At 40.2% G+C, this 17,558-nt stretch overlaps 1 protein-coding gene across 1 annotated transcript in view; it reads right to left on the bottom strand.

Moving 5' to 3' along the window:
• PRKACB (protein kinase cAMP-activated catalytic subunit beta) overlaps positions 1-15,236 on the bottom strand; it is a 119,761-nt gene extending 104,525 nt beyond the window's left edge. The window contains exon 1 of the mRNA XM_049771267.1: positions 15,104-15,236. Coding sequence (XP_049627224.1) covers positions 15,104-15,149 — 46 coding nt within the window. The 5' untranslated portion in view covers positions 15,150-15,236. The remainder of the gene's footprint in view (positions 1-15,103) is intronic.
• Between the last annotated feature and the right edge of the window lie 2,322 nt (positions 15,237-17,558).

Genomic DNA, 17,558 nt, shown 5'->3' with positions numbered 1-17,558 from the left:
ATACTGAAGGTGAAAGGCAGTTTTGTTGTGGGTTAGCTTTGTTTTGGGTAAGCAGGAGAAAACAGGTAATTTTCAGGGAAGTGGGAAGAGAGAGAAATGTTTTAGAGTTTTGGGGAAAACTAAAAATTGCTTTACTATGAGCTAAGTTTTGGGAAAAAACATGATCTTGGCGCCAAGGTAGCAAAGATCAGAGAGAGCTGGTCAGTGGGAGACTTTTGGCGGGATTTGTACTGTCCTCCTTTGTTAGAAAGAATTACTAAGGCCTGATTTCTAATAATGGTCAAAAATAAAGAGAGAGATAGTTACAGCCACTTTAGAATTATGGCCAAACAATCCACGCAAAGGGTCAACTGATTTGACTGCTCTAAGCGGGCCTTTTTGGCAAATAATTCTTTTTCAGGAGTGCAACACTTTTGATGTGTGCCCTTCCTGAGTGGGGTGTAACATGCCAGGGAAGATTTCTGAGCATAGAGCCAGGAGTAACCCCTGAGCGGTGCCGGATATGACCCAAAAAACAAAAAACAAAAACAAAAAGAAAATACTACAGTGGATTATTTAACTCGGTATGTAATCAACAGAAATATATAGATATAAGTTCAACAAAATTCATGTCAGAATGTTTATTGGACCCTTGCTATTGTCAAATCCAAATAGAAACTTACCACATCATCAAGAGGAAAATGAATAAAATGAGATATACAAAGTAATACTATGCAGCAAAGAGAAAGTATCCATTCTTTTTTCCTTTTTTTTTTTTTTTTTTTTTTTTGGTTTTTGGGCCACACCCGGTGACACTCAGGGGTTACTCCTGGCTATGCGCTCAAAAGTCGCTCCTGGCTTGGGGGACCATATGGGATGCCGGGGGATCGAACCGCGGTCCGTCCTAGGCTAGCACAGGCAAGGCAGGCACCTTACCTCTAACGCCACCGCCCGGCCCCAAAAGTATCAATTCTAATTACACTTATTAATTGGATCTGAACGCAATTAGGCAAAGTAAACCGAACACATAAGTCTGTCAGTCCTCTCATGAGCACAATGGACATAATCCAGCATCCTGCAGGATTACATTCCTAAAATGGCAAAACTGATGTTTCTGGAAGTATAAAGAATGTTTACTATTAGCTAAAAATTAGTTCTATAGACTTTATTCTGATGAAGCTAGCTAATGTCAAACAGTAAAACTATCTTCTTTGTGGACCCCTGCCAAAAATCACAATTTCCTGAGCAAAGTAAATAATGTCATTGTTTTAAATCACTAAACATCAATACGGTATGTGATATAATATAGGAAAATGGAACTGATAATTGCTTTATTAGAAATGAATATGGGGGGGGCGGGAGAGATAGCATGGAGGTAGGGTGTTTGCCTTACATGCAGAAGGATGGTGGTTCGAATCCCAGCATCCCATATGGTCCCCCGGGGCCTGCCAGAAGCGATTTCTGAGTGTAAAGCTAGGAGGAACCCCGAGCGCTGCCGGGTAAGACCCCACAAAAAAAGAAATGAATATGGGGGTGGAGTGGTGGCACAAGTGACAGGGCATTTGCCTTGCATGTGGCTGACCTAGGATGGACCTAGGATGGACCACGGTTCGATCCTCAGCGTCTCATGTGGTCCCCCAAGCCAAGAGCAATTTCTGAGCGCATAGGCAGTAGTAGCCTATGAGTGTCACCAGGTGTGGCCCCAAAACAGAAGAATATGAGGCCAAAGTGACAGGACAGCAGGTAGGTTATTTGCCTTGCATGTGGCTGACCTAGGTTCAATCCCCAGCATCCATATGGTCCCCCTACACTGCCAGGAGTGATTTCTGAGTACAAAGCCAGGATTAACCTGAGTGCCGCTGGGTGTGGCCCCAAAAAAACAAACAACAACAAAACAAAACAAATAAATAAGAAGACATAGGAGATGTGAAAGTTTCACAAAAAGAAAATAAAGATTGTAACTTAGGTGATCAGATTTGACAGAATTGTCAAGTCAGTTGACAGCCTATTTGTGGTTGAATTTATGGTGGGCTTTAATGTGGCATTCTTTGTTGTGCTTATTAGCTCTTAGCTAAAACTACTAAGGAAGCAGAATTGAGTGTATCAATTAAATTTTTATCAAAATCGAAATAGAAAGACAAAAGTGCACAGGATTTGGAGGACCATATCATCTAAATCAGGGGTCTCAAACTCAATTTACCTGGGGGCCGCAGGAGGCAAAGTTGAGGTGATGCAAGGCCGCATAAGGGATTTCGCTTACCGAATATTCGCAATAAAAAAATCGCATTAGTAAGAAAAAAAAATCGCATTAAACATCTGCATACCCCAACGGAACTGCTCGGGGTATGCGAATGTTTAATGCGATTTTTTTCTTACTAATGCGATTTTTATTGCAATTATTCAGTAAGCGAATAATCGCGAATACTGCGATATTTGAAGGCCAGCCGCAGGCCACAAAATGTTGTACGGAGGACCGCAAACGACTGCGAGTTTGAGATCCCTGATCTAAATGGTTAGAGAAAATAAGAAAGATCAGCAGATGGCTACAATCTTTATAAAAAAAATTTAAAAAAGATGAATACTTTAAAAAGAAAGAAAAACAAAGTAACTATAAACTCACATGGTCAAAGGAGCAAGAACACCTCTTTAGTCTTTTTCCTAAATACATGAATCCCATCTATGAAGACTGGCTGAGTGCAAGGGAAGTTTACTCCCATTGTTTTCTCTCTAACCTTGACCTCTGAATTTCTATTCCTATTCCTTTAGAACTCCTATGTTGAAGTTTTACCCTAATATCAATCTTGAACACTCATTTAGCAATGTACATTTTTATCATAGGTATCTGTCCCCCACAACTAAAGAACAGGAACCCAGGGACCCAAATAAGTTGTACATTTAGTTGCTTATTTGTATTTGCAAAGTAACATAACACCTGATAAGAAGCAGACACTCAAAATAGATACCAATCAAAAATGACTAAAAGACTTAAAAATGACAACATTCATTTCTATGTCATACTATGGGTGAACTATGCCTTAGCAACTTCAAGATCACATCCTAAAGGGTGGATCCTAGTCCTCCTTAGTTATTTTTCATGGTCCCTATTGAACTAACTGTAATGGGATTAAAATGTAGGTGCTAGCTTTTCTCACACTACAAAAGCCCATCTTCTCTCCTGGCTATGTATCTCTCCCTTTCCTCTTCCCTCACATTTCTCTAAGTAAATTTCTTTAAATACAACTACAAGATACAATGTGAACGAATGAGGGAAGTGGAAAGTCTGTCTAGAGTACGGGTGGGGGTGGGGTGGGGGGGAGGGCGGGTGGGGGTGGGGTGGGGAGGAGGGAGATTTGGAACATTGGTGGTGGGAATATTCCACTGGTGAAGGGGGGTGTTCTTTACATGACTGAAACCCAAGTACAATCATATTTGTAATCAAGGTGTTTAAATAAAGATACTAATAATAAAACTGGAAAAATAAAATTATAAGAAAGAAAAAAAACAATAATGAGAAAGTAAGAAGGAAGGAAAAAGGGAGGAAGGAAGGAAGGGAGGGAGGGAAGAAGGAAGGAAGGAAGGAAGGAAGGAAGGAAGGAAGGAAGGAAGGAAGGAAGGAAGGAAGGAAGGAAGGAAGGAAGGAAGGAAGGAAGGAAGGAAGGAAGGAAGGAAGGAAGGAAACGAATTGCTTAACTTATTGGCAGAAATGGTTTCTACAAAATTTATAATATCTATACAAACATTCTTTCAGATTTGCAGATTATATACCACTGATTCTATGTGGTCACCTACTTATCAACAGCAGACCAGAGAGACAATATAGGGATTAGGGTATAAGTAAATCAGGTTTGATACCTAGCACAAATGTTCCCTCTATCATCTCTGATATAGCCTTAGAGGTAAGTCACTATCTTTAGATATGATCTTGGAGGTCCCTAAACACCATGAGTATGGTTCTGGTGGTCCTGAGCATAGCAGGGCACATGCAGCTGTCCTTATGCCCTAGTATCAATTGAATGCTCCTGTTGGGAGAGACCACAAAAGAGAAAACACAGATGGCCAATGGCCATGTGAAAAAGTATTTATGGACACTTCTTACCAGGGAAATGCAAATAGAAACAATAGGTATCAACTCACATCAGGCAAATAACCGAGAGAGAGAACTCACATCAGGCAAATAACGAGAGAGAGAGAGAGAGAGAGAGAGAGAGAGAGAGAGAGAGAGAGAGAGAGAGAGAGAGAGAGAGAGAAGAGAGAGAGAGAACTCTAGAGGTCTAGAAAGATAGTACAGGGCTGAATTAAAGTGCTTCCCTCAAACAGCCAAACATAGTTTGATCCCCAGCTCTGCATAAAGTCCACAGAAAGTAAGCCCTGAGCATTGGCCTAGGAGCAAAAACAAAATGAAGACAATCACTGTTGGCAAGGATCCTGTGAAAAAACTCTCATTCATTACACTATAGTAAGAATATAAACTGATGCAGCCTCTTTGAAAATTTATAGGTATGACCCAGCAATTCTAATTTTGGCTTTTATATTAAGAACACAAAAGTATTAATTTGAAAAAAAGTACATTCAAACCTATATTCAGTGCAGTGTTCTTTACAATTGCCAATTTATACAAAGAATCCAAGTTTCGTATTATAAATGAGGTGACAAAGAAATTGTAGTATGTATGTAACAATAGACTACTATTCAGCTAAATACTGCCTTTTGCTACAACTTAGGTAAAGTCAGAGGAGGTCAAGTTGAGAGAAATTAGCTAAAAAAGGACAAATATTAAATGATATCACTTATATCACTTATATGTGGTATATAAACAAAGCAAAGGAATGAACAGTATCTAATGGCAACTATTTCTTGGACTCAAATACAAAACTGTAATTTTACTGAGTTTAAGTGACTGAGCAAGAGAAAAGGAAAAAGGTGACTAGGAGTGACAGCAAGACAGTGGTGGATGGTCCTGGGCAGTCAAAGGCAGTAAAGGAGAGGCAGTAATTGTGTACAGGACAAACATCAACATAAATGTTATTGTAACCATGTTATCTTAACTACAATAAAATTAATTAAAACAATTGTGTAGCAGAGATTTTACTAATAGTATGAAGTAGAATTTTAAAATATTTATGGCTAAGTCCAGGTGAGAATATACTTAGTGAGGTCTTAAATAAAGGTTTGAACAATTGCCTTATAAGAAAATAAGGGTTTGATAAGACACTGAAAAAATAGGGGCCAGAGAGGTGGCACTAGAGGTAAGGTGTCTGCCTTGCAAGCGCTAGCCAAGGAAGGACTGCAGTTCGATCTCCCGAAGTCCCATATGGTCCCCCCAAGCCAGGAGCAATTTCTGAGCGTTGAGCCAGGAGTAATCCCTGAGCATCAAAGGGGTGTGGCCCAAAAAGAACTTAAAAAAAAATTTGAGAACAAAGACTGAAAAAATAACAGGAAACACAACTTTACACTTTGGCTAAAATTTTGAGACTTTATAACAAGTTAAAGCAAGTCAGATGAAGATATGGGATATACACTGGATTGTCTAAGACAGCACTGTCAAAATGCTAGTGCATCTTTTATCACCATCAATTGTCAATTAATGCATTTCTCTTTTTGAAAGATTCCCAAATCTGATTCAGAATTAATCTGCATAGATACAGAACATTACTGAATCTAATTTACATTACAAATGAAAAGTTAAATAGACACTTATCATAGGAAACATTTTATCATATACTTCACTCAATGTTCTTGTGACTGTTTTTATTTACCAAAACCTTCCATAGACTATAAACTATATGAAGATGACTTTCACCTCTCCATCACATTACTCAAGAAATTAAATAATTGATAAATTATTACAGATAAAATAAAGAAATTGATTGAAAATAATTTAAGGTGGAGGGGCCAGAGAGATAGCACAGCAGTGGGCATTTGCCTTCCTGATCCTGGATAGACCAGAGGGTGGTTCGAATCCTATATAGTCCCCAGAGCAACCCCTGAGCACCAGGTGTGACCCCCCCCAAAAAAAAGGTAATTTAAGTGTATTTATATACTAAAGAAACCATTTACAATTCTATTATAGCAATAAACTTCAATATTAGCAAGAGAATGGGCTGCCTGTGGGTGGTGTGATAAGGCATTCTAGCCTAGGACTGATTCCCTGGCTTCTCATAAGGTTCCCAAAGCCAGGAGCAATTTCTGAGCCCATAGCCAGGAGTAACCCCTGAGCATCACCAGGTGAGGCCCCAAAACAAAACAAAACAAAATTTATATATATATATATATATATATATATATATATATATATATATATATATATAAGCAAGAGAAAGGTCTATTAATGATTTTTAAAGCTTTAAGGAATGAAAAGATTATAAAACATCAAAAAATTCAAAAGTATTAACATTTATAGCAACTTTTAAATTACTAAAAATTAATGCTAATAATTTTACTTAAGAGTAGAATATCTCATATCTAATGTTCTTCCTTAATAACCAACATTTTATTGATTGACTGACTGATTTAGGTTTTTGGGCCATATCCAGCCATGCTCTGGAGTTACTCCTGGCTCTGTGCTAGGAAATCACTCCTGGCAGGCTTCAGGGATCATGTGGAATGCTGAGAATTGAATCAGGTTCATGCAAGGCAAACGCCCTACCACATTGCTATCGTTCCGGCCCCCAAATAACCAATATTTTAAAGATCAACAGAGTGATTTATAAATTTGTTATGTAGGTCAAAATTCAGAGATTAACTTTAAGCTTAGATAAAAAAACAAATCCTAATATATTACCTTATATTTTCATACACTGAGGATCACTTTTAAATTCCCTACTCAAAGATTTTGGTGATAACTTTCTACAATTTACTCCAGAGTTTTGCTACTTGCTAAATATATATCATTTCTTTTTGTTGTTGTTGTTGTTTTTTTGAGGGGGGTCACACCTGGCAATACTCAGGGGTTACTCCTGGCTCTATGCTCAGAAATCGCTGGCTCGGGGTACCATAGGGGATGCCAGGTTTCGAACCACTGTCCTTCTGCATGCAAGGCAAACGCTTTACCTCCATGCTATCTCTCCGGCCCCTATATCATTTCTTTTAATAAATTCATTGGAATCATTGAACTATGCAACTGAAATAAACAATACATTCATTATCTAATCATCCCTAATTTATATCATAGGTTGAGACTTTAAGCATTTGTCTAAAGTGAGACAATGGAATGTATTAGAAACAATTCATATTTTTCACAATATGTACATTTCATACTACTGAGTATATTTCTAACTTTTTATATCTACTTAAAGGAGTTTAGGATAAAATTGTTATTTACTTAGTGCAACCTTGTTAGTAGACTCATTTTATGTTTTTTTCTCCTATCCCATAGGACTCTAAAGTTTGATCGTTATATAAGATATTTAAAAGTTACACTGTTTTCACAAGTTTATTGGCTTTTACTAATTCAAAACAAATAAAATGCTGTTATTAGTGTCTGTAGCTCTTATAGAAATTATATATCACTTATTATAGCTATATACTTTCTAAATAGTTGGCCTTTAAAAGGGTAGTGAAATATAGATGAAAGGGGGTTGGAAATATGGAAGATTATTTTATCATCCAAGGTTATTTTTCCCTATAACTAGAATAATAAAAGATAATCCATAGAGTACAACCAATCAGATATCTTTCTCAGATATGCCATAAGCACCCTAAAATCCATGTGCATCCTAAAATTTGTTCTTTTTTTTGGGGGGGGGGGGGTTTGGGCCACACCCAGTGGTGCTCAGGGGTTATTCCTGGCTGTCTGCTCAGAAACAGCTCCTGGCAGGCACGGGGACCATATGGGACACCGGGATTCGAACTAACCACCTTAGGTCCTGGATCGGCTGCTTGCAAGGCCAATGCGGCTGTGCTATCTCTCCGGGCCCCTCAAATTTGTTCTTCTCCTAACGCTAAAATACCTTGAAGTCATTTCTCATGTTTTATTACCCCTCCTTCTCCACATTTGTAAAGTACAGTCTGCTTGCTTTTATTCTCCGAATTCCTCACTTTTCAGAGTCTTTCCTTCATCCTTACTTTCACTATGTAGATTCAGATCTTTAAAGGCCAGTACTGGAAGGAGGGAGTCTGAGCCTTGTGCCTCCATTCCACTTGTTCCACTGTGACTCAGCTTCACATCACTAACCAAGTGATCTGAACTCAAATGTCATCATGTTTCGAGCCCATTTCAAAGCCTATTAAGAGTTCCTAATGTTCACAGTGTAAAATTCAAATTCTTTTCATTATGTAGTTTGGGTCTATTTCTTAGTCTAAGTCTATTTTAATATACAATCTCCCTTTTTCCTACCACCATCTCTGACCTTCTATCATTTAGTCATAATGAATAACTTCCTTTTCCTTAGCTTGCCACGTTTTTTTAATCCTCTATGTCTTTGCTCACTCTAACCAAAGCACACATTCTTCAGTAACCCTACTTAAACAGTTCCCACTTTTTAAATTTGTTGTTTAAATTTTGGTGCCACACACAGAGATGCTATGGGGTTACTCCTGGCTCTGCACTCAGGAATCACTCCTGGAAGGCTTGGGAAAACCTTATGGGATGCTGGGGATCAAATGCAGGTTTGACACAGGCAAAGCCTTGCCCTATTTACTATACAATCTCTCTAGCCTCAAATTTTTCCAATGCTCAAATCAAGATTCACCTCCTGGAGCAAGAAAGATAGTACAGGAATGAAGGTGCTTGCTTTGCATGTGGTCTACGCTTGCATTCAATCACCAGCACCATATGTGGTTACCAAGTTTGGATTTAAGAGTAAGCATGAGCATCACCTGCTGTAGCCCCCAAACATGACAAAACCGAAAAAAGAACATCTCTTCTCTAAAGTCATTTTTTGAACCTGACTGACAACTGAAGAAATGATCATATCTTTCCTTGGTTTCTCCCACTGAATACTTATAAAAGCATTTGTGATAGTATTTTGTTTTCATTTATTTGTTTACAAGAACTTTTTCTATTTAATCTTGATTCCAATTGTTATGTTCAGTGTCAAGCATTAGCTCATTTATTTAGAATGAGTGAAACAGGAAAAGAGCAATAAATATAAAATTCTCAATATAATATGGTACTAACCTAGTGTAATTACGTTATGTTAATTATGTTACTGTACAATATAGAAATTAACTTTATAGTTGACTTCACAAATTAATAATTTACAACTATTTGTTTACTAAGTCATTTTAAACAATAATTTGATTAAAATTTTTTCTGAGAAAATTTGGCCATAACTTAGCAGGGGTCTTCAAACTACGGCCCGTGGGCCACATATTGTATTTATTTCCATTTTGTTTCTTCACTTCTAAATAAGATATATGCAGTGTGCATAGAAATTTGTTCATAATTTTTGTTTTTACTATAATCTGGCCCTCCAACAGTCTGAAGGACAGTAAACTGGCCCCCTGTTTAAAAAGTTTGAGGACCCCTAATTAGGGTATTAATATTTATTTTCAAATAGACATATAAACAATGTTACAAATAATGCTAAGTATTAACTTAATAGAATACTAAATGAATTTAGGACCATTTGTGATTATCTGACAGGACCTTGATAGCTATCCTGACTTATCCAACTCTTTCTATGTACTTTACTAAGCAGCTTTCATGCCTCTAATTATCCTGCTGCTAAAAATGAAAGGCAACAATCTGTCCACATCTTAAGTGGAGAACCCTAACCAGGAAAATAAGAAAATCATTCCTAAACATGAGATAATGTGATATAGTAGATAATTTGCACAAAATTAATCACAGAATTATGAATTGATAACCTCCTTTAGCACTTAACCATGTATTACTTATTTGTTTTAACTTATCTTTTTATTCTTTTCCTTTATTTTTAAATCTAAGGAAGATTCCCAAGTACATCTGCCAATCCATCAATCTGGAACAAATATGTGCTGCTGATTCTCCTTTTAAAAAGTCTACCAGAGGGAGAAGGACAAATACCAGATGATCTTACTCAGCTGTGGCATATAGAGAAACAAAACAAGAGAATAGACAGTGTTGAGTTATGACAGGCTCATGGCCTTGGATGATAAAACTGAAGATTACCAAGCAGGGGGTTTTGAGGTGGTGTAAAAGAAAAGGTAGATGAGAAGTGATTTAAAGATAGTGATATAAAGGGTCTTGGGCACTTTGGTTATGGCAAGGCTTCATTAACTGTATAGCAAAGCCATAAATGTCAAAGCTATTATAAACCTATTATCTCAACTAAAATAATAATTTAACTTTTCTAATGAAAAAACTTAAGTCTGAAAACTAAAAAGTCTAGATGAGTGAAATATGAAAAACTTTGTCCCTTATCACATTTAAATCTACAATAATTTTAATAAAAGCATATTTACTATGATATATTTAAAAACTATAAAATCTTAATTATGTTACTGTACAATATAGAAATTAACTTTATAGTTGACTTTACAAGTTAATAATTTACAACTATTTGTTTACTAAGTTTATACATGTTTATTCAGAGGATATGTTGAGGAAATGAACTAATATAAAACAAATCAGCATTTTGACCAAATCAGCAAATGACACAATTTGTAAGAATCCACAAATAACCAAGATAATATAAAAAGATAGGTTTATTTTATTTTTGAAAGATAGGCTTACAAACTGCAAAGAATCTGTGTTCTAAACTAGTGCAGTACAATATATCGTATACCTAAAATTTAACTGACACAAAGAAGCCACAGGTTTATAGGTAAGTTGAATGCTAAACTAACTGAAGTGTATGGTTTGCATGCAGGAGGCCCGTTTTTGACCCCCAGAACTGATGGTTTGCAAAGCACTGCCTGGAGTGACTTCCTAGTGCCAATGTGGTCCCAAAACCAAAACCAAAACCAAATCCAAAATTCGGTTGCTTAGTTACCCTAAACATATTTTCAAGTCTCAAAAGGCAATTGAGCCCAACCATTAAACAACATAAAATAGAAGCGTTTACAACATAACAGAAAGTTGATTGGATAGATCTATTTATTCTAAGCCATGGTAAAATGAAAACTCCTGTAAACCTTTAAAATACTAATGCACATTCTAACAAAGTTTTAATTGGCTATCAATCAGGAAGATAAAGTGTATATTTAAGATGAGAAAAAATACAAATATTAAAGGGTTTTAAGCGTATAAATTTAATTTCATATGGCTTATTTGAAAGAACTTCCAAGGGAAATTAATCTTTCAACTTCAATATACAAATGAAGAACCTGACCAGAAAATTAAATAATTTTCTCATGTAAAATACTTATATCTAAATCATGGCACTATTGAATACAGCCAAAATTCACTATATTAATAATGAAGGGAAGCAAAACCCAACTATTTTTCTATCTAAAATTCTATTTTTCCAGGGACTGAGCAATAGCACACAGATAGAGCATTTGCCTTGTATGAGGCCGACCCAGGTTTGATGCCCAGCATCCACAGGGTCCCCAGTACCTGCCTGGAGTAATTTCTGAGCACAGAACAAGTAATTTCTTGAGTGCCACCATGTGTGACCCAAAAACCAAACAAAATAATTCCATTTTTCCACTGCTCATGAGACTGTCAGAATCTCGAACTCTGGGATTAGGCTGCCCAGGAATGAATGTTGCTCTAACTTTCTAGATGTACAAACTTGAGCAAGTGGTTTAGATGCTCCATCCACTTCCTTGCCTGCTGAATGGATAAATGACTATAAGGAGGTAAAATTAATAAGTGAAATTATGCTTGCAAAGCACTCAAGAGTCCTAAAAAAATGTTATCTGCTATGAAATTTGCATTTTGGTTGAACTAAATTGATAATGAATCAAATGAAATAATGAACCAAAATAATAACTCTGATTAATTTCTATTCATATCCTGAAGCAAAGAAACACCGAAAAACATTAAAAGATCATCATGCAGGGCCGGAGCAGTGGCCCTAGAGGTAAGGTGTCTGTATTGCAAGCGCTAGACTAAGATGGACCGTGGTTGGATCCCCTCACGTCCCATATGGTCCCCCCAAGCCAGGAGCGATTTCTGAGCCCACAGACAGGAGTAACCCCTGAGCATCATTAGGTGTGGCTCAAAAACAAAAAAACAAACAAACAAAAAAGATCATCATGCAAGAATCTGGTTATATCAGTCACAGGAGAATCCATATCCGTATCACTACCAGCACCCCACACATGGGAGCTGACACCTTTGGCCTAGAGAAAACATAAACCCTTCTATGACCTATGTTCTAATTATTTTCCCCCAATGAAATAGACAAAAACCCTACCAAGTTAAAATATGGAACTTGAGGGCCAGAGCGGTGGTGCTCGTAGTAGGGCATTTGCGTTGCACATGCTGACCTAGGACAGACCTCCGTTCCCATATGGTCCCCCAAACCAGGAACGATTTCTCAGTGCATAAACAGGAGTAACCCCTGAGCATCACCGGATGTACCCCCCAAAATGTATGGAACTTAAAGTTGATAGTGGGAAAAGTAAAATGTGTGAGATTAGGAGGCGGTGGTAGAAGTGCCTGGAGGGATAGGAGTCATTACAATGGTTAGGGTGCATGTTAAATATATGCCTGAATCCACCTAGTATTCCCAGCATCAATGGAGTAGAGTAGCCCTGGAGTTGTAAGAGCAAGCAGGAATGGCCTCCCTTGATGGCGAACCTATGGCATGAGTGCCAGGTGGCACGCGAAGGCCTTGCAGCTGGCACGGGGGAAGGAGTCTGCAATCAAGATATGCGGCGAGGCTGAGGCAAGTGTGCCGGTGTCTGCTTTGCAGCTCACCTGGCAACAGGACTGGATCATTTGGAGGACCCGGCATTGTGTGGCAGTTTGAGCACTCGGACTCAAAAAGGTTAGCCATCACTGGGAGGCAATCCATGCTGTTAAGCAGAGGGCCCGAGAACATTACGACCAATGCATTAATCCATAGGACGTTGGCAGACAATTGTTTTGACCGGTCCCTGTCTCCTTCCTGCACACTTCTTGGGAGCACTGAAAAATGGGTGAGACTTTCGAATAACAAGACTTTAAAACTTTTCTTTAGCCTATGGATTAGCTGAAGTTTAAAAAAACTCATTCATATTATTAAAAACATTTTTAAGAATAATTTTTAAAAGCACACAGAATAGGGCCTCAGAAATGGCTGAAACAAACAGGAGTACATATCCAGCATGCACAGGATGCCAGTTCAGGTTCTTAATACCATGTGGCTTCCCAAGCACCACAAAGCTTAGTACTGACAGTCCCACTGCCACCTAATCTGCCCAAACAACAAAGAAGCACATAGGCCATAAGAGTTGGTAAGAGCTATTCTTCCATTAAATTTCAATCATAGAAGAATTTTCTTTGTACATGACAGTGGAAGATCAACAGCAACACAAAAATTTGCTTTAAATGTAATTTACAGAGATCAAAACGATATTTTAAATAACAGTCCCTATGAAACATCTCTTGCTATTTTATTGTATCACCTCCCACAGCTTGAACTTCAAGTTGATATTGGCTAGAGAAGAAATGGTTTTGTAACTTTACAGAAATAAATACATCGTGGAGAGTGTACTATCTTAATAAAATGTAAACACTTTAGAGGCCAGTGGAAACCACTAATTCAATTACCAAGTCCATCCTTTTATACTACAATTAGCAGATGTTTTATTTCCGGGCAACAAAGTTTAAGCTTAGAATCAATTCATCAGGTCTCAATGTTTCTTTGCACTTTCTCCTTTCTTTAAATATTCTGTAGTTAGTCGCTTATTTTTTTCAATTAAAAACCTTATGATGATAAAAGTTCTACCTCCATGTTAGCTTTTTAAATCTTTCTCATCACATACAAAAGTATTGGATACTAATAAAGATAATTTGTATGATGGTACATCAAAATCCCCCCCCAAATCAAACTTTATTAAGGTAAAACTAACCATATAATCTGATCTTTACATTAAGCATAATGAACTACTAAATTCTTCTAAACGGAATCTGCTTTCTCTGATACTGAAAAGCACTTTTTCATAATAATGTTACAAACATCATCTTAAAACTTGTTACCGACCTAGAAACATCGATGATACGATTTACGCACACCTGGATCAATCACCTACTACTCAGGCAATCATCAGTCCTAAGACATCTGCCGCTTACTCCTTAGTGATAGTGATGAATACCACTTGTTTGTGTGGCCATCCTCGGCTCTGAGTTCTGCGTTGAACCACCGAAGAAACCCAATGTGGATATATAGGCGCACAACACTGAAAACTTCAATTTCAGTAGCAATTCGTGGGTTTTGTGTAAAGTGTGGGGGGTGGGGGGGGAGTAAAAGGGAACCCCTCGGGTCTCAGAACAAAACACCAGGATTCTGAAGGAAACACTTTAACTCCAGTTGACCTTTAAATCGCCTGGCTATTCTCGAACGTCAAAAAATAAAAAAATAAAAATAGATTAAAAAAAAAAAAGCAAAATATATCTAGCTCCTCCAGAAATCAAGTGGTTGCTCATCATAGTCACCTAGTCTCATCATTCCTACACTGAGGAAGGGAGGGAAACCCCTAAGACAGTGTTTCCCCCACAGCACAGAACTCACCTGTCAAAAAGAGCAGAAACCCCGCAGCGCCCCCCAAAGAGGGGGCGCAGAGTGGAGAGCGCCCAGGCTGAGGCTGAGGGCTGAGGCGGGGCCTCAGGTGATGGCTGGAGGGAGGGGAGGGACCTCGCAGCACACACCGCTCTACCTGTGGCTCCCCCAAACAAGGGGCGGGGGGGGGGGTGTCTGAGAAGCAAGCGGGGACTGGGATGCTCCCGGGCACTTCTTCCTTCCATCAGGAGAACCCGGGGCTCAGGTAGGTGAGTGAGTGAGTGAGTGAGTGTTCCAGGAGAAGAAATGCCCCCCTCACCCCGCTGTGTGGGGTGACGGGGGCAAGAGACCTGGGGGCGCCAGCCGGCACCCCTAAACCCCCCTCACCACACACGCACACTGGAGGAGGAGGGCGGCCTCTCCCAGGGCCGCGGCGAGGCCTGGAGCGTGCAGCGCGCGGCCTCGACCTCGAGTGGCGGCCAGACGAGACGAGACGAGACGAGACGAGACGCCCCAGCCCCGGCCCGGCCCGGCCCGGCCTCACTCACCGCTCTCCACCTCGCCGCCCTTCTTGGCGGTCGCCGCGTTGCCCATGCCGGGGGCCGAGGGCGGGGAGAGGCGGAGGGGGCCTGGGGCCGTCCGTCCCCGCCGCTCCCTCCTCCAGGCCGGGCGCCGAGGCCAAGTCCCGCTCCCGGCTTCCACCGACGCCCCGAGACGATCGCCCGCCGCCCGTCAGTCCGTCCGTCCGTCCAGGGCTTGCGGGGGAACTCTCAGCCCCGGCGGCGGCGGCGGCGGCAGCGGCGGAGCGGAGGCGGCGGTCTCGGCGGGCAGACACTCCCCCCTTCCCGCCCCGCCTTCCCTGCGTGCCGCGCCGCGCCGCGCCGTTCAGCCCGCCGGGTGTCTCTCTCCCGCGACGGACCGACGGACGGGCCCGTACGCACGCGCGTGCGCGCCGGAAGTGACGTCGCAGCCGAGCCCGGGGGCGTGAGGCTTCTCCTCGCCTGCGTTCAGTTCCCGGGAAGCCCGCCGCGTTCGTACCGGTGCTGAGGAGGAGGAGGGAGGCGCGGCCTGGAAAGCTTCGTCTCTAAGCCGAAGCCGGCAACCCTCCGCCCGGATCTTTGGGGAGCCTCGAATTCGGTAGCGAGAGATCCGTGTCAAGGGGGTTTGTTTTGTTTCTGTGGAGCCCTTCTCTCGTGCACACAGCCCCGGCCGGAGACGGAGTGCACGATCGGGTAGGGTAGTGCGCACGCGCGAATGGGAACACAGAAACAGACACACACCAGATCTCCCCAGTCACACACCAGACACAAACCAGATCCCCCCAGTCATACACCAGATCTCTCCAGTCACACACACACACACACACACACCAGATCTCCCCAGACACAGACACACACACCAGATCCCAAGACCCCACACACCCCCAGGTCTCACACACACACACATACACACACCCCAGATCAGGCTTCAGTTGCAGGAGTTCCCCCCCCCCCCAGGTAACCCACCCTCCAGATTCCTAGCCTGGCTTTTGTTTTGTGGCCTGGTTCTAGCTGAGCCCTCCACGTGGTCTCCGGGTTTTATATATATATTGGTTTTTGGGTCATACCCAGCAGCACTCAGCTCAGGGGTTACTCCTAGCTCTGTGCTCAGAAATCGCCCCTGGCAGGCACGAGCTACCATAAGAGATGCCGGGATTCGAACCACCAGCCCACCCTCTCCTGGGTTGGCTGCATGTAAGGCAACCTTAACTTTGCCTTACAGCTGTGCTATAGCTCTGGCCTCAGTCTCCCGGTTTCTAAATGCTGAGCTTAACCCTCTTTGAGGTGGTTCATGCCTTCTGCCCTTTTGGGGGGAGAAGGGGTGCAGAATCTTCACACTCAGGCTTTACCCAAAGCAAAGGTCGTTTCAAACTGAGATCAAGGGATCTATGACTATTTCAGCAGAATGTCTGTTGATGTCTATTGTATACTGATGTCTATTGTGTTGAGCTTTGTACATGTTAAAATTAAAAAATACTACCATTGTGTTTGTGTTATTTCTTCCTATGCATCCCAGAGTATCTGAATTTGCAAATGGTTTATCGGGTCATTCATTCATGTGGCACTTTTTTATTCGTTGCATGTTCTATTGAACTTTGTTCAATTTATTTATTTTAAATCTAGAGTAGAAAGACTTATTTCCAGAGGGGCAGACACCACATAAATTTATATTGTGTCCCAAGACACCACCGCACTGTAGGTGTTTAATGGTTAACAGTTGGTTCGAAAGCAAGGCAAGGAAACTTTTCTGAATGTTTTTAAAGTATTTTTTATTACCGACAAAAACAGTGGCAAATGTATTAGTAGTTCATAATAATCTCTGTTTTTTTTTCTTATAGTCAAGACTGTTATATTAATTTAAGAAACATTTGTACCATTTAAATTTAATAGACAAATTGTAACTCGTTCAGTCCCTTTGTGGCAAGGAACATTTTAGTGGTGGCAGTTACTTTGGAAAGAATTACCTTTAAATTTTACAAATACCTTATTAAAAAAAAAAATGCTGTGTGTTTTTTTAAATCAGCATTCCACAATAAGTGAGAAACAGTATTAGTTTCATTTTACGAATAAGACAAAGTTCAAAGAAGTGAAGTAATTAGGCCAACGTCACTCAAATGGTGAGGTGGCAAAGTTCAAAATTGTATATCTTAAGAATCAGGTTCCAAGTGGTAATGCAGGATGAGGGTCTTTTCAGTGTCCAACAGCTAACAATAGTAGCAAATAGATACCTAAGGATATAAAACAGCTTTGGGATAGGGGTGTGACTCAGTCTAAGGCTCATACCTTGCATGCATGAATTCCTAAGTTCAATACCCGATTCTACAAAACCAAAAAGATTATATGCCACTTCTCTTAGACTAAAGTAATCTCAGTCTTTTTTGCTTAAGTGTTAAAAAAAAAAAAAAAAGCTTATGTTTTATTATGTATACTTTGTAAATGAGGTAACCAAGATTTAGGAACTAAA

Source organism: Suncus etruscus, chromosome 4 (genome assembly GCF_024139225.1).
Source record: "Suncus etruscus isolate mSunEtr1 chromosome 4, mSunEtr1.pri.cur, whole genome shotgun sequence".
Lineage (NCBI taxonomy): Eukaryota > Metazoa > Chordata > Mammalia > Eulipotyphla > Soricidae > Suncus > Suncus etruscus.
This window is presented reverse-complemented; position numbering and strand designations above follow the sequence as displayed.